Source organism: Truncatella angustata (genome assembly GCF_020726525.1).
Source record: "Truncatella angustata strain MPI-SDFR-AT-0073 chromosome Unknown BKA67scaffold_3, whole genome shotgun sequence".
NCBI lineage: Eukaryota > Fungi > Ascomycota > Sordariomycetes > Amphisphaeriales > Sporocadaceae > Truncatella > Truncatella angustata.
In genome coordinates this window covers 2,079,668-2,106,082 of record NW_025763383.1, presented here as the reverse complement: position 1 = coordinate 2,106,082, position 26,415 = coordinate 2,079,668, and the positions used below count along the sequence as shown (strand labels likewise).

The 26,415-nt window shown below is 50.9% G+C and overlaps 5 protein-coding genes across 5 annotated transcripts; 4 read left to right on the top strand and 1 right to left on the bottom strand.

The window, feature by feature from the left end:
• Positions 1-4,614: 4,614 nt before the first annotated feature.
• On the top strand, positions 4,615-7,380 carry BKA67DRAFT_516302 (glycosyl transferase family group 2-domain-containing protein; the record flags this gene model as incomplete). Its single annotated transcript, XM_046097797.1, has 3 exons — positions 4,615-5,001; positions 5,053-6,958; positions 7,022-7,380. 3 exons carry the CDS (start codon positions 4,615-4,617, stop codon positions 7,378-7,380), a joined length of 2,652 nt encoding a protein of 883 aa, XP_045959829.1.
• Positions 7,381-8,291: 911 nt separating this feature from the next.
• Positions 8,292-10,475, top strand: BKA67DRAFT_561084 (uncharacterized protein). The gene is made up of 4 exons (XM_046102504.1): positions 8,292-8,947; positions 9,081-9,384; positions 9,472-9,704; positions 9,788-10,475. The coding sequence occupies exons 1-4, from the start codon at positions 8,700-8,702 to the stop codon at positions 10,353-10,355; spliced, it is 1,353 nt and encodes a 450-aa protein (XP_045959828.1). The 5' UTR covers positions 8,292-8,699; the 3' UTR covers positions 10,356-10,475.
• A 342-nt stretch (positions 10,476-10,817) lies between these two features.
• BKA67DRAFT_241360 (mitochondrial ribosomal protein subunit L20-domain-containing protein) lies at positions 10,818-11,735 on the bottom strand. Its single transcript, XM_046095687.1, has one exon. It carries the CDS (start codon positions 11,496-11,498, stop codon positions 10,899-10,901), a length of 600 nt encoding a protein of 199 aa, XP_045959827.1. The 5' UTR covers positions 11,499-11,735; the 3' UTR covers positions 10,818-10,898.
• A 2,458-nt stretch (positions 11,736-14,193) lies between these two features.
• Positions 14,194-15,306, top strand: BKA67DRAFT_657493 (uncharacterized protein; the record flags this gene model as incomplete). Its single annotated transcript, XM_046107125.1, has 1 exon — positions 14,194-15,306. One exon carries the CDS (start codon positions 14,194-14,196, stop codon positions 15,304-15,306), a length of 1,113 nt encoding a protein of 370 aa, XP_045959826.1.
• Positions 15,307-21,353: 6,047 nt separating this feature from the next.
• BKA67DRAFT_507871 (uncharacterized protein) lies at positions 21,354-24,767 on the top strand (the record flags this gene model as incomplete). The annotated part of the gene is made up of 1 exon (XM_046097152.1): positions 21,354-24,767. A coding segment is annotated over one exon (3,414 nt), but the record flags the coding sequence as incomplete, so codon positions are not given.
• Positions 24,768-26,415: the final 1,648 nt, after the last annotated feature.

The window sequence follows — 26,415 nt, the reverse complement described above, 5'->3', positions numbered from 1 at the left end:
ATGGACCCCGAAAACTCTGGACCATGATATCATCGGAACCATGACAGTGCCATAATGTTATCACCCTTGAAAGCTCAACGCTACAGCTCTTGAGCCTCCACTGAAATGACGCCAATTAGTGGACATCACCGCACTTCGACCAGGCGTATCATGTTCGTTCCCACCTTGACAACTAATGTCCTCCTTTCTGCCTCGTGTAGGCAGTCGTGCATGTTGTGTATCAGCGTACATGCTTTGAACAAAATCAGATCCGCATTGTCAAGCATTCTCCTCCGCCACCTGATGTTGTTTTCGTACAAACACGAATCAGGCCACGAGCGCAGCATGCACTTGACCGCCAGATTTACCTAGTCCTCGTCGCCGTTCTCGGCATGTCAATTGGACAACAGCATCAGATCACCATGATTCAAGCCACCACTTTTTCCCAATTGAGAACTCACGATACCGAGTGAATCACTTTGCATTCATCATGTCCGCAAACACCTTGTCCGGAAGTTTCTTCGGATACCATAAGGTGCGGGCTACTAGATCTTGTGTGCTGAGATCCGTCGTCCAGCCCCTCATGCAGGTGATCTTGGATTGTAACCCCACCATTGACTTAGGCCAATTGGCTGACATTCATCCCACGCCTGGGAACACCATCAAAATTTTGACAGGGCATTTTAGTGGCTCACAGCTGTTGATGCGGCTACACGATTACCAGCCTGTCATAATACTGATCCTCTGAAATTGACTGGTTCTGTGCTGTGTTGTGCTGAAATGCAGGCACGCCGTAATCCTGTCAGCCTCAACCACCCTCTCAATAACGAAGATGAGTGAGATACAATTGCTATTCAAGTTGCCCGTGGACGACTGGGTAATCATGTGTTTCTAGACTTAAGGCCCACGGAGACGAGTAGAAAAGCACGTTCCTCATTTGCCAACAAACAATGAGTCCGCATTACAGTATATGCTCGGTATTTGTGGTATCTGTGGCTACACACGACCAAATATATTGCTTTCCGAAGCCCTGGGCCGTCCCGCACCTCTGTGCCATGAGACCTTGACCCCACGTGGGGGTATTAATCGACCATTTCAGGGCCTCTCAGCAACCAAGTGTCAGTTTGCCAGCATGATGGCAAGCCAAAGGCTCAGCGATCGAAGTAATTGTCAGTTGCAGCATTGTCCGCTTTGGTACTTGCAGTTTCAAAAGCATATTGAGATATCAGTATTGACGATTTGACGCCAATCTGATGCCAACCGTGAGAAGACTACCATTCCCTAGAGGCATCCCCGAAATATTTGGCTGACATGCACGATACAAGGCATGGCCTTCCCCGGGGGTGTGGAAGTTATCGCAATGTTTTATTTCGTTTTATTGAGAGATCCCGGCGTTTGCAAGACTACAGGAGACAATCATTTTGCATTCAAGCCAGCTTTTGAAAGGTCATTTGCTGGATTACCCGCAAACGTGCATTATCACAGAGCGGCCGCGATTTCAATTTCGGAATCAATAATGGCGTCTTCTGCGGGGTTGCTTGCAGTGTTCATTTCTATAGACATGGTAATGATTTTTTAAATTTGCGTCGCCGCAAGCTGAATTCTGCCTTCTTGTGTATCTACTCCATAGTCGTTACTGGACCAGCCACACGGCAGCACCAATGATCGTTTATGTGGCTATTTGATTTCCTACCACGTTTCGCACCGAATTGCCGCTGCTGAAAGAAGTAGCGTTGACGCAAGTACGTTGGACGAGGCTGCGGATTTGCGAAAAAGAAATAACGAAGACCTGCACTTGAAACGGGCAGTCAAGGGTTTTAAAGCTATTTAGTTCTTGGCCAGTATGGTCAAAGCTGCAAAGAGCGATCATATGCCGTGACCTAGTAGCGCAATTTAATCCAAGTGCTCAAGTTACAACTGCGGGTAATTGAATGATCTAATTAGCGATAGTTGTACCGAGACTATACAAGGACAATCATTGTACATAGTCGTTCAGATGGACATTACAACATGGTAAGATATCAGCCTGTACTGTACCACGGCTTGATGAGTACTGGTAGCGGTCGGGTGCGATACATAAGCTTAACAAGCGAGATGCAGCCAAGCAGGCTTTAGGCAATTAATGTTGTCTAAAACTCAATTCTTAGCCAATATTTGACTGTGTTGTCAACTATAAATGGAATATTGCCAGGTTATTGCAGCTCGCCACCGATGCAAGAATGAATAGAACATGCAGACATATGCAAAGAACCTTGGAAACATTTTCAGAACAGGATGCCAGAGTCCCAGATCCTACCACCGACTTTTCGAGAACGTCCATGGCTGCAACCAAGTCCCGTGGGCTTTGCAGAACTTTTTTTTACCTGACTTGCTTGACTCGACCGAGGCAATCCTCCAAATTACAAAATCCGTCTCTGAAATCCGGATAATCCATAGCCACCGGGTCATAGCGGCGATTCACCGCACACCGCACACCAAGCGCAGGTCTTGATAGCCTTGACGGTCACCACCCCTTACTTGTACTTGTAGAATTGGTGCCGGCCGTGATGACTCCACATGATACACCAATGCAAAGACAACATGAAGCGGCCTGTTCGGGCATGTGGGAAACAGAGTTCGCCGAAGCAGTCAGCTGACCAGCCAACTCATACGTACTAGGCAACTATATGGTCGCCAGTAACTTGGCAGACTCAAGACAGACTCGAGACAGATCACCTAATCCTGTCTTGCATCGGATCCAGCGATTTGGAAAACCAAAGAAGCTTTTGAAGCTATCAAGAACGGGCCATGACTCTAAGAACACTAAGCACGAGCTATCACGGCAGCGTGCCCGAACAGCCAGGAACGCCTCAGCTAGTAGTTGTGGGCCAGGGAGATCCGGAAAGGGCCCGATTAATATGGGACACTAGTGGTGCGGCGGCACACACACCACTTCACGGGTTTTAAGGTAGCCTCTAACCGACATGCAGCAAGCTTATCGGCACCTCCAATCCACTTCCATTGCTTCCAACTTCCAAGCTCGTATTCTTTTCGCTGCATTAGACGTCTATCTTCCGGCCAGGCCAAGCCATGCGTATCCCGCCCTCGTGAAATGCACATGGAGCTTGCCGCCACTTCTCTCAGCCCTTCCACTCGAGTGCTATGTATCTAGCTGTCTCTACTATTGACGTCGAGGACCCAGTATGGATGCCTCTGCCTCTTAATGGAGCGGCCATAAGCCAATAATGGCTCGCAAAGTCCTCGATCTCCCATTTAGACAACACAACGTTGACATTGATACTATTTTAGTTCATACTCGTGGGTGCTTTCTAATTTATCGGCCGCATGGCTTGCCCCGGCTGTTATGTCAGGATGTTTTCTCTCTAATCAAGCGTGATGTTAGGAATGTTGCCATGGTTAGAAATCCCTGGACCTTCGTATTATCATCGCTGACACGCGCCCTTTTAGGTATAGACTGTGACCAGAAGGCCACCCACTGATCTGCCATCCTGACACCCCAACCAAGCCAACTGCAGCATGCAGAGACGTAGCGCTCACGTATCACTGATGCTATTGGGATTGTGCATGCACCAGCCCTGTCTAGATGCAACTTCCAAGAACCGTTCTGGATATGGCCAGCCTGTGATGATAAGACTGCTCATCCATTCGATTTGTTTTCGTGGCCAACTCAATTAACGATTTAGATCCTACTATTGAGCCAAGTTCCACCCAATATCCAGTCGGCGTATGCAGGCAGAATGTTTCGGTTGCTCCCTACGGCAAAGGTAACGAATATGGCGAGACTATCTACAACCTGCATGCAGGGCTGGTTTCCCATTTTTTCGCACATTCCAAAACTGGAATATTGGTGCTGGGAGTTTACAGCCCGCCTCCCGAAATGTAACACTAGGTGACTCGATTCGAACACAAGTGGACCGTCTTTCGTCGCCTGGCGCAGAGCCGTTGCTGTATGTTTCAGCTATCGCAGAGTCCGTAAGTATGTGCACTAGTACTGTGAATGCCAATCGATCGATTATAATTCCAATTGTTCAAGTGGGGGCAACGGCTGCTGCTACATAGTACGTGGTACAACACACACCAGCAGTAGCTCGGCCGTTTTGGTGCCATGCAAGTGCATCTGCTAGCTCATCTTGCTGCACCACCTGGTCTGGGACTTGGTCGCTACCTGAACTTTATGGGCGCAACCTAGCGTTTACAGGCTCACAGGTATCTTCGGAGTTGTCGAGACCATGGCGGCCATTGCTACACCAATAGATAGGTATAGCGTAATGCCATTGGACACCCACCCCGGAGCCATGGCGTTTGGGACCAGAACCGCCCTTTGGCGGATGGTATTAATGAAGCCCTTGCCCATGCCCCGGGGTTACGGTCTTTTTGAAGCCTGCTTTCCCACCTGTCAATCTTTCCCGGCATCGTTGTTTGTCTTGTTGAGCGCATCCACGCCTTGACAGCCTGTCGTTCACAAGTGTCTGTGTCGCTCGTTGTACTAGTCTTTCGTTCATCTCTACTACACTTGTCATCGACAACATGGGTCTCAAGTCATACTTTGCTCCCGGAAAGGGAAGCAAGAAAGAGGAAGCAGAGAAGAAAGGACATGGCAAGAAGGCCTCGAAGTCCAACAACACAACTGTCATGATGGATCTTACACCTGCGGGACTGCAAGACCCCTCGCAAGCAAGACCGACACCAACACCCGTTCCCGGCTCGACACCTGGAGCCCTCACACCCGGCGGCCATGTTAGTTTATATGGCTCTCGTCCAGGCTCCGTATACTCTCGCCGCTCACTATACCCCGCGGGTGACTTTCGCAACTCAGGGCGCGACAGTTTGCTCGATGTGAAGGCAGATGTGATGTGTAACTGGTTATACCAGCGACAACTGGAGAAGCAGTACGTTACTGGCATGCTCCCGGGTGAGGGAGTTGTCATCAAGAAAGGAAAGCAGAACTATGCTTGCTGCCCACCACAGCTTCAGGAAACGCCCGGAAGTTTGTACGAAATGGCCATGGAATTGAACGTTCGGGTATGCCGCCACAAGCCCAAAAGCATTAGGTGTAGCTAACATGATACACAGTGTGCCATGACCGTCAACACCAGAGTCATCAACGTCATTCTGAGTTCACGAAGGTCAGCTTTTGATTACATACCATTGCCGGATGGTCTTCGACTACAGGTGCTGGCCACCATGGCCGAGCTTCCTCGGTGTCAGAAGCATCACTTCGCTGCCTTTATCCAAGACGCTGGCATTCTTGTCGTCTGGGAAGATGATCCTAAGAAACTCCTCCTCAGAGCAGAGGCTATCGAGCGGCAATTAATGAGAATGATTTGGGGTACTGGTGAAGAGGACGGTGATGAGGATGAGAAGAATGCCGCTGAAGTTGGCGTGTCGGCTGTTGATCTTGAGGCTGCTCTTGACGAGGAAGTCAGGAAGACCAAGCTCACCAGCCCAATGACTGTCGCCATTACCTTAGCGCTAACATTCACCACGGTTGGCCTGGGCCTCCGAAACGTTGTTTACGAGATCATGATGGACGGCTCATACGTCCGTCTTGCCCTCATTGCCGTCATCCCGGTTCAAATCTTTGTCTCTCTGTTCTTTTTCCAGACTATCTGTGGTAATTTGTTTCAGGTCTTCGGGCCTATCTCCTCCGTCGACAAAAACTCCAAGTTTTACTCTGGGAAAGCACCCAAGCGCCTGGATCGGAACTTCTCTACCTTGCCTCATGTTACTGTGCAGATGCCAGTCTATAAAGAGGGTCTCAATGGTGTTATTCGGCCTACCATCCAGTCCATCAAGCAAGCTATCTCTACCTACGAAATGCAAGGTGGTACTGCCAACGTCTTCATCAATGATGACGGTATGCAACTGGTTCCTGAGGATCAAGCCGAGGCCCGCCGGGAGTTCTACGACGAGAACAACATTGGTTGGGTGTCCCGACCTAAGCACAACCCGAAGCCCGAGGAGGGAGAAAGCGTCTTCCTGCGCCGTGGAAAATTTAAGAAGGCTTCCAACATGAACTATTCCCTGATGGTCAGCAACCGCGTCGAAGACAAATTATTGCAAGTTCAGCGCCATCCCAACTGGACTCAAGAGGAAGAGAACGCTGCCTATGACCAGTGCCTTGCGCAGATCATCGAGGAAGACCAAGGCCGAACGTGGGCTGAGGGCAACATTCGTGTCGGTGACTACATCCTCATCATCGATTCCGACACTCGTGTACCAGCGGACTGCTTGTTGGACGCCGTCAGTGAGATGGAACAGTCACCCGAAGTCGCAATCCTACAATTCACATCCGGTGTCATGAAAGTTTCCACTTCTTTCTTCGAAAGTGGTGTTACTTGGTTTACTGAGCTTATCTATTCTGCGATCACCTTCTGTGTGGCTAATGGAGATGCTTGCCCTTTCGTCGGGCACAATGCCATGCTGCGATGGTCAGCCATCCAAGATGCCGTCGCGTACCAGGACGAAGATGGTTACGAGAAGTTCTGGTCCGAGTCTCACGTTTCAGAAGACTTTGAAATCTCTCTGCAGCTTCAGACTTCGGGGTACACTCTTCGCTTTGCTTCTTACACTGGTGACGGCTTCCAAGAAGGTGTCTCGCTCACTGTGTACGACGAGTTGGCTAGATGGGAGAAGTATGCTTATGGTTGCAACGAGTTGCTATTCTGGCCTTTGCGCTACTGGATCACACGTGGCCCCTTTACGCCTCTGTTCCGCAAGTTCATCTTCTCCTCTATTGCTCTACCTAAGAAGGTCACCATTCTTGCATACATCGGCACATACTATGCCATTGGTGCGGCCTGGCCTCTGACTGTCTTGAACTACTTCATCTCTGGATGGTTCTTTGGTCTTCTCGACAAGTTCTACCTCGATTCTTTCGCCATCTACATCTCCATCATTGTTGTTTTCACTGCTTTTGGTAACGTTGCCCTGTCCATCCTCCGATACCGTCTCAATCAACAGGGTCTATTGGAAGCTTGTAAGTCATGTTCATTTCGTATTCCTCGGACAATCAGCAAATGCTAACATGTGTAATTCTCAGTCTGGAACAATGTCAAATGGATTCCAATGTACTCGATATTCTTGGGCGGCTTGCAACTTCACGTTTCGCAGGCTCTGGTGTCGCATTTCCTTGGAATCGAGATGAACTGGGGCGCCACAGCTAAGGAAGTTGAAGATGTCAACTTTGTTGAGGAGATCCCACGTCTGCTCAAACGGTTCAAGGGCACGTTCTTCTTCGTCTTCCTCATGACGGCTCTTATGATCTGCGGCGCCATTGTATTTCCATATCAGTGGCGCATCCAGGACTTCGCGGCCATCTGGCCCTTGGCCAGCTGCACAGTCACACATTTCCTCCTGCCAGTGGCTCTCAACCCTGCGCTCATGGTTTTTGCGTGGTAGATGGAGGAACATTTTTCATTGTTTAATTATACATACTTATGGCTAATGTCTAAAATCAATTGGGTCACATCTGGTTAGGTGTTAGGATAGAGGAGGGGTATAGACACTCTTTTGCATTTGGATAAACAGGGTTTGCTGCGATCACCCGAGTACGTAGGCAGGGATCAATGTCTCTCATTCGTTATAATATATATCTGGACGATTGTTCTTATAGTCTTGTTCTAGGTCATCGTAATTCAGGTTGTTTTCACGTCAAGTACATGTCTGTGGCTGCCAACGCGAAGGTTTCATTTCGAAATACCGGTAGTGGGCACGTGAGAGGATTGAGAACGGCTGCCGACGATACGATATCTAAGGGTGAGAGAAGTGCTACAGTGATGCGGACGATCAAGCTCTAGATTAGTGGACCATGTCGTAATTGACGGTGTAAACCCCCCTTCCATATATTAGGGTGATGAAGTCACGTGTTGAAATTCGTCAAGATCGTAAGCAATAGCCCAGATAATGTCCAGTTGCGACTTCAAAGTCAAGCAATGGAGATGCATGACCCGTGGTATAAGTGGAAGTGAGTGTGCTTCTCTATAATAAACACCGCAAGCACGGTTTCGGGCAAGCAGCAGACGCTGTACGGTCGACGCGTCGTTCCGATTACCGCTCTTCTAGGGCGTGTCTGGGATCTGGGAGGGCCATGCAAGATGTGAGATAATCTTTTGAACATGTACACTCTAGTAGCGTTGCTCTTATGTAAATTGTAACCTCAGGGGGTCACACAAGATGTTGCAAGCTGCGATGTTGACAAAGAGAAACGACCCAAGTCTTAACTTAGCATCATAGACGCTACCAAAACGTTCAGCTGCCGCAAGTGCATACCGCATAAACACGTGAAAACAGCTCTAACTTCCAGCTGCCATCTCTCCACCTTGAACGGCTTTTCAGCGGGATCTGATAAGAAGAAGGGGGTCAAAGCCACCCCATGATCCCTGATCTCATGTGCTGTCTCCAACTGAAAGGCCCCTCCAAAGCCCCCCTGCTTCCCACTTGCCAACCCGCCCGACCTGGTCTACCTTACACTCGAGGTACAGATCCTCCGGTTCAGGAGAGGAAAGAAGCTCTCATCTCAGTTTTGATCCTCTTGCTTCGGACACGAGGTTTTTTTTCTACCTTGTCTTTTACCAGACAGATAGGCTCTTCTGAAAGTCACGAGCCTGTCAATGTGTTGATCAACCCTTGCTGCGACTTTGTGTGATTATACTCTCGCCCTTCGTTCTTGTTATCTTGTGCTGCTTATCTTACGTCACCTGGACGGCATCGACAACACAATGGCTGTCTTTGTAGACTTCTCGTCCGACGATGAGGACCCCCAAGACGTGCAGCCGCAGCAACACGCTTATGGCCGTTCTATACTTCAAAAATCAGGGTGGAAGGGCGAGCGGACCGAGGCCACCGAACGTAGCAGCGTACCGGACGAGGAGGAACACAATGAGCTCTCTAACAGCACTGCCAATGGCTCGGCTTCCAGCCACTACACCTTCAGGAATGCAATGACGGAGGCTCTCGGATGCTATCCGTAGGCTGGCACCCCAATTGCTCCTTTTGATTTTCTTGATTCGTTCTTCTCAATAAAAAGATGCACCAAAGCTTCACCCTCGAGGCCGCACGGTCGATATGGGTGCGTGAGCTAAGACTAACACAAGGCGCAGAGTCGCAATGGCCATTGCTTCATCTCTTGACCTCATCTCGCTCGACAACCTGTCCCGAACCTGCCGCCAGATCCATGCGTCTCTCCTCGAATACCGCAGTCCGCTCAAGTCGCATACATTGCACTGCGTCAACGAGAATGTCGAGTTTGACCCGGATGATACACTGCGTTATCGCGCGAGAACCGGCAACTGGTACTATATGGAAGAGCTTGCACGACCTGGCGACAAATACAACGGCAAGAGCGGGCAATGTGCCAGAGACATGGTCGCAGAATGCAGACGTTGCGCAAGAGTTGTCTGTCGGGTAAGTCTGCCGTTCAGGTTCAGCTATCCGAAGCTTGGGAAGTCGGCACGTACTGGCCCAAGCCGTTACTGAGTGAAAGCTTCACAGAATTGCGCCATCAAACCACCTGCCCCGATCGCGCTTCGAGATCGACATCGCCGGCTATGTATTCGCTGCACAAAGGCCCCAGTCGGTACCCTCGCAAAGCCTTCGTTGCGCCCGGACACATCAATTGATGCCGATATCATGAAAAGAGCTGTGTGTACATGCCAAAGTGAGGGTGTCTGGCTGTGCCAGCCGTGCGGAAGGAGTATCAGAGGCGCAGATCATGATTACCAGTCGTACGAATTCCATGGTTTCTCTCCTCCTCACCAGCTATCTTTGTTTTCTCTGCCCAGCGTGAGTTACTGACAAGGGCGAGCAGGATATGGCGCTGGCGCAACCAGTACGGAGACATCATCGGCGGCCTTGGAACCGGCATCGGCGACGGTGACCGCGGCGTAATCTGCGGTCGGGAGGGTAGGTGCTGTGCGGCCAAAGAACGCGAACACGAGACGGACTGCGATGCCGCGGACGCACGGGAACACGTCCTGTCCAACCCTGGCACGCCACCTCCTGCCAACCCGCACCCCTACCAGTCCTGGATGACCAGCAGTGACACGTCGAGTCCTAGTCCATCTCCCTCTTCATCCCCGGACTCTCGCCGCACACCGTCTCCTCCCCACCTAGGTCCCGGCTATGCTAGACACGAGATCGAGGGCATTGGCGGTGTGGTCAAGACCAAGCGGCTGAGCATGGTACGTGTTGGCGCTTGCGTGCCTGAGTGGGAGGATGAGAAGAACAATGGGCAAGTACTCGGCAGGGAAGTCTCAGGTCGCTCAAGGAGTTGGTGTGGCTGGTGTACGAGGGTTATTCCAGGCAAGAAAGACTATGAGCAAAGCGCACAAGAGAAAGGATATAGCAGCCTCCCGGTAGTCAAGGCTGACGGCTGAGCATCCCATGACGGGCACAAAAAAATGGACATGAAGATTCAGGGGTATGTACACCTTGCAAAAGGGCATGCACGCATAGGCACCCCTGGCAAAAAGGCACAGTGGCGTTCGCAGTATACTTGATTGTCTTTGTCTTTGAATTTATTTTTGATTATACAAAAGATTTTCGTCCACTAGTTGGAGTAGTGAACCTAGTATGACATCGGTGATATACAATGAAGGGGGATTAGTATCTGGCCGATAGTTCGCCGTGCCTTTGCTAGCCATGCATCGTCTATATCTTCCCAAACGCCACGTTCGGCAAATGCCAGATGCTTTTCGGTGTTCCCCTTCTCCCGAGTATGTTCCATATCCCCTTTAGGAACGTTTCTGTTGTACATATAGATGCAATCTTTCGTACAGCTCCACACCCTCCAATCTCCAGCAGCTTCCTTTTTTTGTTTTGTAAGACTGAGCTCGAATCCTTCGTACGGTTCTTCCTGGACCCACTAGGCGAATCCTGTACAGCAAGCTCGCTCTCTCTGGCCGAGGATCACCATCTCACTATAACTGGCCCTTCAGGAGCAAGACCTTCCTCTTCTGCCTCTCCTCGCGAGCCTTTGACTTGATGGGGCCCCATCTCGACTTGATGGCGTCCAGCCGCGCCGTCTCGCTGGCCCGGTGCTCCGCGCTCGCCTTGCAGCACATCATGACGAAGAAGTTGCTGCACCCGAACTTGCCGGCCAGCGCCGCCACGCTCCACCTCGCCGGGTCCGACGCCCGCAGCGACCGCATCTCCTCGACCTGCTCCCTCGTCACGCTGTGCTTCGGCGGCGCGAACCCACCGTTCGGCTCGCTGCCTACCTGCGGTGCGAGCTCTGATGTGGCCGTCGACGAGGACGAGGCGCGGATGAGCTGTGTGAGGTTCGCTTGGCGGCGCGGGTCGGTCCGCGGCAGGAACTTGAAGGGCGTGTGGTATACCGAGGGCGTGGAGGAGGGCGGGTTGAAGACGATGTGGTCCTCGTTTGTGGTGTTGAGGAAGGACGGGTGCGGGCCGATCTTGAGGGCCTTTTTCGTCCGTGATGTGGTTGCTTGTGTTCGTTTGGCGGTGAGGGTAAGTGACGAGACGAGACGCCTTGCGGGCTGGAGGACGGGGCGCTCCATCGTGGAGAAAGGAAAAAGGTCAACAACAAGGCACTGCTCCAGAAATGTTGCGTGAAAGAGATGGGGGTCGAGGTCGAGGTCGTGGTCGTGGTGGGCAGGTGAAGCTCAGTCAGGAAAGAACTTCTAACAGATTATAAAGCGGCGAGTGTCCAAGGCAATAGCAATCCCAATTGCCGAGTCACTGGATCGCTTTGAAAAGATTGTGCGCGAACGGAGGCTGCAGATCATCAATATCTCAGGAGCTCCTGCAGATTGATGATAGCTTCGAATTATCGTGCCCAAATTTCTGAGGCGCGGAAAAATTGACGGAGCGGCCAGGGGGTTCACGTTCACGGGGGTACAAAGTAGGTCGCGTGTCGCTCGGCCTTTCTCCATCACTAAAAAGGGCCATTAAGTAAGCAGCTACCCCCTGTTAGTACGTTGTCCGAAATACTGTGTTGGGTACTATTTATTACTGTATGAGACGATTGCCCTTACCCAAAAGTCAATGAGACCAAAGCTTCGGGCATGTCACTCTGAGTTTGCACCAAGTCCTGTGGCACTCTCTCATTGAAGGCGTGTTTCTGCAAACCCGCATCAGACATTACACACTTCCCCATTCTACAGAATCTACAGATTGGGTTGTCGTCTCCGGCCGCAGTCGCCGAAATCAGGACACTGCAGATAGAATGCCAAGCTAAATTTGGGTAGTAATGTCGGGATCGACAAGACCAGAACCCCCGAATTGCAGCCCAGATTCGAGTTCTGAGGACTGGTGAACCCCTCCTTGTGACGTAACCCCTTGATTAACCTTTGGGTTTCATGTGGATGAGATACGCAGCTCGTCAATGTCAGGAACGACAATCCTCCTCGAGTCAGCAACTTGCCCAAGTCAGCTTTCAAGTAGACGATATATTCAGCTATCTACCTCCACTAATTCGGTCACCTCCAGGTTTATCCAAGCCACCCGCTCACTTACAGCACCCATGGCACTTCAAGGAACGCGCAATATGGGCCGGTTTTCTAAGTTTATTGTCATTAAACATACTCTATGAGGCGTTTCGAAACGAGATGGGAGTCTCCATATAATCCGCAGGGTTCGCTATGGAGATCTCTCTTCCAATTTCTTCCAGACCAGATCTGGTTGATCGTTGCCCAGGCTGTGTAAGTCGGTATTAGCATAGTGCTCATGATAAGCCCTTGTGGTTGGCAGCAGGCCTGTCGTTGGCCCTGCATTGGGTACGGGCAGAACGGTCTAAAGCAGGCAGTGTAAGGCATTTTCTGCCATCCTGTTAATTATTTTCAGCAACATGGATTGCATTGCATTGATTCATGCGACAACGGGATAGATCCAATCATGGCGGCAGCGTCATCGGGCTTCCTATTGGCCCAAATGTCTGTTTCCAGTGTAAGCCGTGACCAACATTAAAGGGTCCTTATTCCTGAACTTGGAAACGGCCGGGCAGTCCCCTCGCTAAGTTAAGAGGAACCCAAACAGGATCTCCTCATTCCCATTCAACGATCGTCATCTGGCCTCTGCATAGGGCAATTTCCGTTTGCCTAAATAGACCTCACCATCCCACCCACAGCTCGTGATCTCACCAGTCATCGTCTTGTTATCGTTGCATAGCGAGGCACGTATAACTCCCCAAACTCTCACGCAATCGTACGGCGCCCGTTCGCTGTTGACGCCAACCATAAGTGCCTATTAAACTCTTACTGTTCCCAACGTCCGGGGCTAGCTGACTACAAGCTTCGGGACATCATACCGCTAAACAAACAAACAAACAAACAAATCCAAAGGAATTGGCTTTGCTTTGGGGACACAATAACACTCACGACTTCAAATAGAATTTAGGGGGTGGTGAGTTTGCTATTCCGTGAAAGTTGAACTCAGATATTCGACTTACACGCTCCCAATTCCCGAAACCAATCCCATTCATCTTGCGCTGCCCGCTTCCAAGAAGAGAGACAAGATTTCATTCTAACCAGGTCTCATTGGATAGTTCTCCTTGGAGGTGCCGAAAGCTTCTCAAAATCTAGTCGCTCGCGCTGAAGATCGTGATTCCTCTACGGTGATTGCTCTTGTTGATATCCATCCAACATACCTTGGCAACGCATCACATCCCAACGAGCACTGAAGCTCCAGTTCCACAATTTCTAGCGACTCTCCTGGAGCGACAGATCCGACAGAGGTTCCTACCCAACCAGGCAGACGCCAATCGCATTTGTCAATCCGCTCTGACGTGCGTTCTCGACCGCTCCTGAGCCCGAAAGCTTAGCACATTCAGACTTTCAACAGAATCCCTTAGCCAGATAGTCACTGCCTTTCGCAAATTGGCGGACGAACGAACCTGGGTGAGTTTCCTCATGTTGCTCCTTGTATAATTTCGATGGAAGCAGCGAGGGGGCAGATGTCTGCCTCATACGTCGTCGCGTCTGGCCCCAATTGCACATCTCCATTTATCTTGCTAGGTATCTGGTAGCCAGCATACGAGTTGCCGCGTGCTTGTACGGCGGTGTCTCGCTCCCCCACATGCGCTGGCACACCGTTCTTGCAGCGGAACCTTGCTGATTGATCAATTGAACCATCCTCTGTGGAATTCCTTTTTCTTTAAACCTAAATACCTGCTGACCTGGACATCTAGCTGTCAAAATTCAACCGCCCCCAACTTTGAATTTGTCACCTATAGAGTTCTACCAAGCGGCTAGCACCATGGGTTTAGCTCCAGCGGCAGATATACAGAAGAGCTCAGCTCCCAGTATGAGCACAGCGGACAAGACCTCAATCTTGGGATCCACCAAGACTTTCAACAACGAGGAGACCGAGGCCGATACCAAAACCAAGAAGCGGAGTCTGTTCGGATTCGGGAAGAAGAAGACAGCGGAAAGGACAAGCAGTCCTGCAGACGGTGCTATGACCTCTTCCAAGGCCGAAAACAGCCTCCCGAGCCCTCCGCATACTCAAAACGCATCGCAATTGTCCTCTAGACGATCGACACAAACGTCCCCAGGCCCGCTGGACGCCCCGCACAGAATGCCCTCATCCCCAGGACGGGGTATCTACTCGTCGTCGCCGCATCTTGCCTCTCCAGCCACATCCCAAATCTTCGAGAGAGACGTCCAAGAAAGTGCTGTTGCTATGCCCAACTCGCCAGCCATTCCCTCTCACATCCAGGTCGAAAACCACATCCCTCCCGCGTTGGATGCCACATCGGAAGCCATCACCGACGGTCACCTCAACCCTGATAGCGTCGAGATCGTTACCCATGCTTCCCATCAACCTGCCTCTGTGACCGTCACAGGCTCTGTTCCTTATGACACACAGTCGAGTGCCTCCTGGGTGGACGAATTACAATCGCTTGCGGAAAAGGAGGAGGCTGCTTCCAATTACGGGAACCTAGACTCTGCGGACGTGAGGCGTCTTAGCTTCATCTCTTTTGCCGATGTTGTTCAAGCTGAACAAGGTGCTCACGGTGCTGCGGCAAGCAGCCGAGACTCTGTACACTTTGCTGGCTTGACATCGCTCTCCTCAAGTGGCCTCAACCGCTCCCCATCACCGATAAGATCGCCAATGCCTTCTCAGGGCCAAGAGGTTTCACCGCCATTAAGCAAGTCTGGCTCTATAAAGGGTTTGGACATGTCCCCAGGTCGAAAGCCTCTCGGCAGCCCTACATCCACCCAGCACAACCTGGCTATCGGAAGCAGCGGCGACTTGAACATTGAGACCATGTCCCAAGCATTAAGACGGCCTGGCAGCAGTGCGGATCTTAGTATCCACCGTAGCTTGCCTGTCAGCCCTATCGAGGCCCAGTCCCCTCTCCGGTAAGGGGATTCACCCGTAAAGTCAAACCCAGGTTTCGTGGCGGAATTGACGCCTGGCGAAACTGGGGAAAGATTGGACGCCTATGACACTGTCATACGACAACCGGAAGACGAACAACACATGGGAAGACTTAACGATGGAGAAAATCGCGAGCAAGAGACCGGGACAAATTGGCGTTATGGGCGAGGATTTTGGAACTGTTGGAGTTACGGATATTTCTACTTCGCAACCAGCCAGTAAGTGGTGATGACTCGAACTTCTCACACATTTCTGGAACTTTTGGTGGGGGCTTTTTATTTTCGGGAAGGTGGACGAATGTTTTGGAGTCACATATTATTCCCCATGGAGCGTGAGAGGTCAAAGGTCAATTTGACGATAAAGGACAAGAATGAGGCTCAAGTTGTATATCTGGTAGATGGATTACGTACCCCACAGAAACGAGATTACACTGAGGAGGATTTCCCCCAAATATTGACCTCTTTTCTTGACACTAGCTTACATGCTTGAGACATGCTTATATTACTGACGGGCAACTTGGCATAATGCACGATGGAGGTGAGATAAATCCGCTGGCTAGAAAACCACGACTGATGATTGGGAAGAATCTGTTTGTGACCTGTAAACACTGTGATGCTAGACAAAATGTAGGCTGAACAACAATAAGTTAGGCACACTACCTGATTTCATGGCATATGTAAAGGCAAAGCTGCGACTAGATGGGACACAATGATTGAAAACAGTGGTTCGTTCGTCCTAGGAACGGAGGAAGCTTCAAGTCTCGGTGTTGCGTCTGTCATAAAGAGTGTCATAAAGAGTGAGCACAGAAAATCGAACGAGCCCCAAGCCCATTGTTACCCGGCAAAACTTCAGATGCTACAACAACATCATATTGTGTGCTATGCGGAACAAAAAGGGATCACGGACACGTTCTTTGGTGCATTGGTGGTGGGCGAGTGATAATGATGCTATGGTTGCTACGAACTCCTCGTATCTACCCCCTAGATTATCCTCTTCTGCTGTTGATTGGTCTTATCAGTTCCGCATGATTCACTAGACAACAAGTTTGTTCATTTATTTATTCAATTTTTCATTACTAATATATCTCTTTCTCACGGACGTTCTAACTTCTGGGACGGCTAATCTCGTAGATATTAATAGTAGCATAATGAAGAGCCGCGATACGAGGTTTTGATGGATGTTATCGCGGTATCTAAGCCTCCCCATCTAGCTAGTGTCGTGATATACTACGTAGATCAGAACAAGCGTTTGAGATCCACGACAGCATTGCCGCTTGCCAATGCCGAGAGTGTGCATACTCCACCTACATAATGGGTTTTCTGGGATAATAAAAGAACAGCAAGGGGACGGTCCGAGATGCTATCGCGCCGGGCACTAGACGGGTATACTAATGCCATGACTCGGCTGGTTGCTTGAATGTTCTTAGTACTCTGACGCGCAAGAGTTAGACCCATAGGTTAGTTTGGATATTCTTCGCAGTTTAGGGAGAGATCTTGACGGGGTCCTAATCTAGCATCTCCAGGCCGTGCGGGCCGGAAAGCCTTCAGGTGAGTGAAGAGCTGTTGTTATTCGTGGCTAAGTTTTGTGTTTGAGATTCAGAAAATGTCCGTGTTGTTGATGACGAATGATTGCGATAGTGGTTTGAGATACGTAGCATATCGCCGCTTTCGCGCGCTGTACCTGAACCCAAATTGAGAAGGATCCCACTTCGTTCGGGATCTGGGCGGGGCGTGGGCGATGCGGACTGACAATGTGTTGTCCAATATTCGGCAGTGAGCCTGCTGCAACACTCCAGATGGTCGTGCTGTCAAGATGAACATGAGGCGGAAATCGTACAGCCACTTTCTAAAGACTGACGCTTCTTGTGGTCAGTTTGCGTCCAGGATATCAGATAGTAAGTAGGCTGGCGCGCGGGATTAGGCTTCCGAGACAAGTCTAAACACTCGTTAAGGTCGAGCTATTGGGGAAGATCTCGAGACCGGCGTAAGACTAGGAAGACAAATGGCCTTTTCCCCCTCAGCCTTGAGCGTGTAAGAACCAATCAATGACTGCCGTTTCTACATTCCAAGTAACTTACAGGCTGACCATTGTAGTTACTGGCGACGCATATTGAGGAATTGTAACAGCAAAACCAGCTATTTTCAGAAAAGCGTTCCTTGTCGTCGTTGGTATGGGAAACGGGAACGAGTTGACGCTACACAACCTCAAGACATCATTGGCTCGAGATAAACCATTGTACCGGAACGAATAAACTTTCGGTGTGTTCTGGAAGCGTGGAGACGGCAGCAAGCAATGTCTCTGGGGAATTAGGCTTCGCCCCTGCTGTGCCTTGCGCCCGTGTTTTGAAATCAAGATTGGATGCTGCTGCAAGAGGGCAAAAAAGAAAAAGAAAAGCCCCCCAAAGTTGTCTCGCAGCCCTGGAACCAGTTCTCAGAACGGACAAGAAATTTTTTTTTTGGAGCTCGTGCCCAGCCAGCCCAGACAATAGACGAATCTGTGCTCAAAGTGTGAGTGGCCATGTTGGATTTGGTACCCAGGGTCCAAAATCACACTGTTGACTATTTGCATATGGTCGAGGATCCCGATTGGGTGGAAGATCAAGAAGCAGGTCCTCGAGACAATGCTCGAGAGTCGAAGATGTCAGACACCCGCGCGCTACTTCAGATAGATTGCAATACCGGCATGCTGGTACCTTGGTTTCCAGCTTGCCGGTCCGGACGTGCAGGATCGTGCAGGTCGATTGGTCCCGTTTTCCCCAAGTGTGCGGCACGGTAAATGCTTGGGTGCGGGTTTGTTGTATATTTCATGGTTGTTTCATTGCAGGAAAGCCATTGATAAGCCCCTGGTCTAGCATGTCTTACTACATATGTACATCTCAGGGTGTCGAGGTTTGATATTACATGTGCTGGCATTTACCAAGGCCATATGGCTTACAGATCGATGACTGAGACGGCCGGGGCAGTAATGCACGCGTGGGTCGAATCGCTTTAATCTCGTTTCCTTGGTCGGGAGCAACCTAGAAGCTCGTGACTTCTGGTAAGAAATGCACATTTGCCTCCATCTGCGTTTGACCGAAGGAACGTATTCTCATTGTCAACTCTGGCCTGCCTAGCGCTGGGCAGAGCAAGAGCCTTTCGATATAGTGTCACTAGGGTTCCAGAGACCCTGCAGGAATGGAGTCGATGTCCACTACGCTTGTGAATTTGCGGGCAAGCCCGTCCCTACCATGGCCTTTCTCCAGTGTCTGTGTGTCACCGAAATGTTTGTTGCGCTTGTTATAAAACTTTGGTAATAGCTAGAAGCGTGTGCAAAAGGGGCTTGTTGTCCATGACGGCCACCAATCCAAAGTTTTGAGCTTGTAGTACAGAGCAGATGCAGGGGATAAAATGGATCATGGGGGCCCGGTCCCTCTGCCCAGGAAATAATCCATTATGGGCATGGTTTTGTTTGGTGGCCAGTGAGTCGGTCTGGGGTTGCGGCCGGCAAAACTGGCAGACCGAGCAGGGACCCAGGAGGATAGTTGATGTTAGTTAGTATGAGCTGGATGAGGACTGATATGAGATGATTTGAAGTTGTATTCTCTATAAACTATGTACCAAATGGGTTATTGACCTGTTGAATCGGGTGGAATCATAAGGCCAGGGCGGATTGGCTGATTTGGTTTCGGGTCGCCAGTCGATGATAGTCCTTACATACATAGTACTTATGCAAGGTACAGAAAGAATGCCGAAGCACCCCATCAAGTGGCCAAGTCCCCTCCTGGTGGGATCCAATTCGCGGGCCCATGAAATCCCTATGTTACCGCGTGTGCGTCACGGTGGCCGGAAAACCAGGTTGCCCTGGGTTTAAGTCCGAGGCTATACGGCCGGTAATACGAATGGGACAAATTTCGATAGTCTCGCGCAAGCGGTCACTACGTCCAGTGAAGACTTGTTTGACGTTGTAATGCTTTCAGGGTATTGGCACATACTATTGTATGGTGTAATTTCCAAGCTGGTCAAAGGCCGGGGCTGCATACAAGGTCTTGCAAGGTAGCACCCGGAGCATTCTTCCATCGGCAGGCCCAAGCAGTGGGTGCTTATTAGCATAGGTACTGTAGGCAGGACAGATCGCGTGCAACCGCAGGTCCGCACCACATGACTCGCAGTCGGACCTCTTATAGTGAAGTTCCCGTCATGCAACTGTTGAGAGGTGTTAGATGGTGACAATGTGCAAGCATATAAGAAGTATTAAATAGAACTAAAACAGTCGGACAAGAAGAGCTACAATACGGGTTGCGTGCATATGCCTAATGCAATTCATTACTCCTCCTTCCATCCGATGAAAAAGGCAGAAAGCAAGCAAGAGATAAAGAAAGAAAGAAAGAAACAAAGAAATGAAGAATAGAGACGGAGCAGACGACATGATGCAGCATGGGCCTTGCCCGTCTGGTCTGCCGTCTGTTTGTCAATGCAAGATTTACGAAGTACCCAGTCTGGTCAGTCGCTATTGGCAAGACGTGTACAGCACTGTGCAGAGGTCTCGGGCGCAACGGTGTTTACCCTGTCTAGCTCTGGTACAAACCCAAGTCTTGGAGTCTTTTCGTCTCAAAGGTGGTTAGAACCTTGTGCAGTGGAGAATGCACCATTGAGGTCCCCAAGTCCTTCATTACCAAATGTTGCATCTGGGCAAGCTTGTGCAGGCGAAGCCTCCCTCCTGGCAACATCACTCGTTGGTATGATGCCCCCTTCTTGTTGCTCGACTCCCTTCCGAATGCGTGTGTGGTCGCTCGCATGCCTTGAGACTACTTGAGACGCACGCCTTGAGACTACTTGAGACCGTCTGCACCCCTGTTGGCTATTTTTCGCTCCATGCTGACGAGCCCAACGGTGATTTAGCTGCTGTTGTGCGTGGCGGACAATTGACTGAGCGAAAGCCTACGAGGAAGCAGCAAGCAGGAAGCGGCATTTGCGCTAGACTAGGCCTGGTCTGGCAGGAAAACGGTGCCGTGGACGTCCAACTATACCTAACCTGGGTCACTGCCTACTTACAGCTGTCCCGCCCACACCAACTGGGAGACTGGAACTTGGAACCTGGAACCCGGGCTCGCAATTCCCTTTTGGTCGCCTTACATGCTCAGCCAAATTTTGTTACCGGTAGCTTCCCGTGCCAGTCTTGACCTCAAACTTGCATTCTTGGGTTGCACAATCTTCTCAGAAGCGCGCGTCCGATTCGAAATAATCCCCCGACCCTCGCAAACGTGCATCCAGAACGAACGAGTCAGAGGCCAACGGCCAGGTCCCCCCGCTGTCGTCCCCTCTCTGCTTGGGCGACTGCACTTTTGACCAACAAGCACTTGCCTGGAAGGACTGCAGCACGCATTACCGCAAACCAGATTCCGTGACCGACGACCGTCCGAATTGTTGTGACATTGCAACTGGGCACCTTTCCACGTGCTGGATCCCATATCTCGTCGCTGCGGTGCGCTCCACGCGCGCTGAGTATGAGACGGGCGAGGAATACGCATACTCCCTTACGAGCCGACTGTTCCTTCTTGCGTTGCCCGACCCGGCCTTGTCCCAAGCCTAGGGCAGTGCGCTTGTGAGGCCCGTCGCGAAACACTGTGATTCTACGGCACGCAAGCTAGATTCCGCTAGATATTAGAATGGTAGTTCTCCGATGTCAACAGTATTTGAACAGGAAATCGACATTCAGGGAGGATCGTATACATTTATGACCGTACGTCCGCAGTCGCCGGACATAAAGCTGGCTCTCGCGTGTTTCGCTCTTACAAACGTGGATGGGCTTGGCACACACCTCACGCCCCTCCCGAGAGCACGACGTCGACCCAGAGCTTCTGTTACTCCCCGTGAAGTTGTAGATGCCCGATGCGCTGCGCATGCTGTTGTCATTGGCGTTAGAACAAGCAAGTAGAAAGCTAGCTAGCCATGGACGGACGGAGCCACAATGGTGGCGGCAGTGGCAGTCGGGAATTCTGGCTGCAGGACACAGCAGGTCCGCCTGGCAGCCTTGAAAGAAACGGGGATGGGGACAGAAACAGAAACAGAGACCGGGACAGTGCCCACACGACAAGAAGCAGCAACTACAGAGCCGACGTCAGCACGCAAAGCACAATCCGAACTGTCACACCTGAGCCACCCGAAATCGGTCACCCCATCACGGACACAAACATAACACAAACCTCCCGGACCTCTCAAGGCTTTGGCGCCACGTCGCCTCAAACCTCTCCCAGGTCTATACCTGGCGGAGAGCGTAGGCGAAGAGGCATTGTATTCAATGACACATATGGTGGCTCATATGATAGCTCCGAGTCAAGCCCGCCTCAGCAAGCAAGGCCCTCACTCCGGCCTCGCACACACACCATGGACACGGCCCTTGCGTTACAACGGCAAACTGCGCCCACTTCTGCGGACAGTCGGCATAGGGTGGGGTCGTTCTCGTCCTCAAGTTCCACGCCGTTCGCCGACATCGATGTTCGTCATCCGCCAACTGTTCTAAAGACCGCGAGCTACCCGTCAGTGGCGTCTGCTACGTTCTCACGTGCTCCGGACCTCAAAATCTCTGTCTCATCTTCCTCCAAGCACAGCAAGCAATCAGCAAACAGACGTCTCATAAAGCGAGCGTCCTCTCGTCCGACTTCACCTCTAATTTCTCCGGCTCCTTCTGTGGATTCGTTGCCGCTGCCCATACCCACAGACGATGCGAACAGGTTGCTTTTGCTTATGAAGACGCTATGCGGTCGGATGAAAGGCGGTGTTGAGTACCAAGGCGAGCCCAGTGGACTATGGTATTCTGGCATTTGCTATATAGACGAGGAGAGGGGAAGCTTGCTCTTCGACTCCGGCCAGAATGGGCCTTTCCACATACCGCTTGTCGGAGACCTTCGCGGTTGCAGGGTTCTGCCGGTGGAGCACCAAGACAGTGGGGGTAAATGCCTCGAACTACTTAACCACAAAATGGGCGTCGAGCTGTTGCTTCGACCACTCATCGCCGATGAATTCGATTTGTGGCTTGCTGCCCTACTTTGTTGGCAACAACTTCGGCCTTCTGGAGCCCGGGTCCCCAGCAACAGAGTCGGAAACTCGCCGTCAACGAGTCGAGCCGAGATGCGGCGACGGGGTTCTTCGGCTGTCGGTTCACACGCAGCTGCCAATGCCACCATCATCAAAGTGGGTAAGGTCATGCTTTGGGACAAGGGCATTGCGACATCACCTCGCGCAATCGTGAAAAGACCATCTACTCGTGACCTTCGCGCTCCGACAACAGCCTGGGTAAGGGTGTCTTGCATATTGCAAGACAATGGGGCGTTCAAGTTGATGACCGAGAACGATGTGACTGTTCTCTCCATCATAGAGCTCTCCCAACTGTCTCGTTGTGCTATACAGCAGCTCGACAAGTCGGTGCTTGACGAGGAATATTGCATCGCCATTTTCCCCATCTACGCACCCACGTCCAAGCAGCTCTCTATATTCAGGCCAGTCTACCTTGCACTGGACACAAGGGTTCTTTTTGAGGTGTGGTTTGTCTTGCTTCGCGCCTTCGCCGTGCCAGACCTCTACGGAATCGAGCCATCTTCGGAGCTAGCAACAGAGATTATCAACTTCAAGGAGAATTTTGATGGACAGATGTTCAGAGTTGAGAAATCAATACAAGTAAGAGTTACCGAAGCAAAATTGAAGAGGCCAGACAACAGACCCGATCAGCATGATAGGCATCACAAAAGCGATCGCGATCCACTCATTGGTAATTACCTAGCCGAGGTTATACTGGATGGCGAGGTTCGGGCACGCACGACAACACAAACCGACACCAGTAAACCGTTTTGGAGAGAGGCCGTACAATTCAGCGAGCTCCCGACAACACTACCCTATTTGTCGATTGTGCTCAAGCGGGTGGACGGCAACCTTGACAGCTTTAGTCATCAACTCCAGGCCTCATTAGGCCTACCCAAGACGGGTAATCTGAGCGAGACCATGTGCGGTGCTGTCGACATACCGCTGGATAGGCTAGAGCGCGGCAAGGACCATGAACAGTGGCATCAAATACAAGACGAGAAGAACGAGTCCATCGGCAGCATGTTTGTCAAGGTCAACCTCGAAGAGTTCGTCGTGCTCATGGCCGATGACTACAAGCCTTTATCTGATCTCTTGCACAAATTCAGCTTAGGCCTGCCTAGCCAGATTGCCGCTGCGATGCCACAGCAATTACGACGTCTTGCGGAGATCTTTATCAACGTCTTCCAAGCCTCCACACGATCCGTTGAATGGCTTCTTGTGTTGGTAGAAGAGGAAATAGACGGAATCAGTGGACAGAACACCATGAAGAAAATGCGATTCAGTAGACGCATGAAATCCAATGACTCGAACAACTCGGCCAGTGATCGAGAGCTGATTGTCCGCGACATGGGCAAGTCACTAGCGGGCGAAGCAAACCTGCTTTTCCGAGGCAACACTCTGCTTACCCAGGCTCTGGAGTTCCACATGCGTCGCTTGGGCAAGGAATACTTGGAGGAAGTTCTCAGCGACAAGATCTTCGAAATCAATGAGATCAATCCTGACTGCGAAGTCGACCCAAGCAGAATATCGCACCATGTTGACATCAACCAGCATTGGTCGCAATTAATGCAACTTACCACGGAGGTCTGGCAATGCATCGCGATTTCAGCAAACAAGTTACCAGCCGAACTGCGGCAAATACTAAAGTATATCCGGGCCGTCGCGGAAGACCGCTACGGTGACTTTCTCCGAACCGTCACATACACGAGTGTTTCGGGCTTCTTGTTTCTTCGATTCATCTGCCCAGCCATTCTGAATCCGAAGTTGTTCGGATTGTTGCGGGACAACCCACGTCCTAGAGCTCAGCGCACCCTCACCCTCGTGGCCAAGGGGCTACAAGCTCTAGGAAACTTGTCCACGTTCGGCAAGAAGGAGAGCTGGATGGAACCGATGAATAAATTCTTGAACAATCAAAGACAGCCTTTCAAGGACTTCGTCGACGCCATATGCTCTATACCGACCGAACGCGCCACCATACCACTTCCGGCGACATACATGACCCCCATCACAATCCTCGGCCGCCTCTCAAAACCGGCCCGTGAGGGATTTCCTGTATTGCCATACCTTATCGATGACGCAAGACACTTTGCCGCTCTAGTCAAGCTTTGGTTGGACGCTCATCATGCTGGCGCCCATGACTCGCGTCATTTCGAAGGTGAACTCGCCGAATTTCACGAACTCTGTATCGGGCTCCAGCAACGCTCAGACCAATGCATGGAGAGGATAGAAGCTATCAGAGCTGCAGAGACTGGTTCAGCCGCCACTGATGATGTAGCCGATAGTCTTGAAAGAGCATCGCTGATGGATTCAATGCATGCCGCTTACGGCAGTTCGTCGATATGGGTAGATAATGATCCTTACCGTGCTCCAGGCTCGTCTGGCTCGGATGTAGAAGGACAGGAAAGATCAATCTTCCGAGAGATCAAGTTCGCAGGCGGAAGGGAAGGCACTGAACGCCAACCAGTAGATGGCTCTGAAGCCTCTAATGCTGGTGGTACACTCCGCCGCAACGGCAAGAACCCACGCGCGTTTCTCAGCAATCTTATCGCGGGGAAGAAAGAAAAGCATTCGAAATCCGATTTTTCAATATCCGGCTATACAGGCCTGCGCGAAAAGAGCCGGGACAAAGAAGACCGAGAGAGGAAAGGGTTCTTGGGCGGTTTGGCAGAGGGCTGGCAAAACAGCGAAACCCCGAAACACTAGTACTGTTTTGGGTTGGAACTTCAGGTCAATCAGCCTGCATCTCGCGGGAGGCATAGAGAGAGGAATGTTTTGAGAAAAGGACCACCCCGCATCATGGTATAGATAGGTCTTGTTTACAACGTGGACACCTCAGGTGGTCGTGAAACGGGTGGAGGCAGCCTTTTGGACCGGTAGGCCGTCAATTCTCGGGGTTTCGGTCCTAAGCTGAGGTCCGGACAGAGGCATCATGACCAAGGCGCAGAAGGCAAGGCGTCTTTTTTTTCTTCTTCTTATGAAATAGATGGGGGGTGGGTCGGTGCATCGGACACGATCTAATGTTTGGGTTGCCTTGCCTGGAGTCAGCATAAGGATGTGGGAATGGCTTTTAATGACAATAGACATTGGACGAGTACCAGGTGTACGATGATTTGGGGAATCGGGGCGGAAAAGAGGACAGACGAGAAAGAGATATTACACTTCATGAGCCCTGTTTGGCAGAGACATCGCAAATAGTACTTTCATACAATACCCTTTGATATTTTTATTTTATTTCTTTTTCTTCTTCCGGTTTCTGAACTGGGCAGTCCGCCGTGACGCCTTACGGCAAGTTTCTGGTACCCACGACGGTCGGCCCGGTAATCGAAAATTCTTTATCTTACGAAACACTATAACATGACAACGTCCATGGCGATGCGGTTGCCCACGCAGGGGTTACACGAGCCGGATCAGTCGCTATTACTGTTAGAGCCATGGTCACCAGTTTTTGTCTTGTGCTGAGTTCTCTCTCAAGGATTCTCTAATTCACACAACAAACTCAGAGGCTTCTCGAACGGCGTCCTTATGTGTCCAAAAAGAGGAGTGGGGGTTGATATTGTAGGAAACCGCGTCTCTGGAGGTCTTCCGCACTGACAGTCCTACTCCATGAGGTACGTCTGCTACATGGACGATTCTGAAAGAAGTTTGGCGGACCAACTAGTGTTACGGGCTTGGGTAAGTTGGAGGAGCTGTCGAACAAGTAGAAGATGAGAATGCCGTAGGGCTCGCGGCGTCATGAGATAGACTATAGAATGTAAGCCATACATGGCAGACAGAATTGAAGATTGCATGTAGGCTGTGCACCGTTGGCTAGCACTATACCGGCTGTCTGCAGTGTGCAGACTTCTGATTGGTCGCCTGCCACCCCGCGCTATTGCCTACGGAGGGGTCCCCTAGAAGCTTCCAGCACCAGGGCTAGATACGTGGGCTTCAGCTAGAAAGCGCATCGCATTGCCTTGTTCAACGGTGCTGCAAACGAGCGCTGAACTGTTTGCTTCCGAATTCTTGAACTGCCAGCTTCATTTCACGATTGACTTGGTGC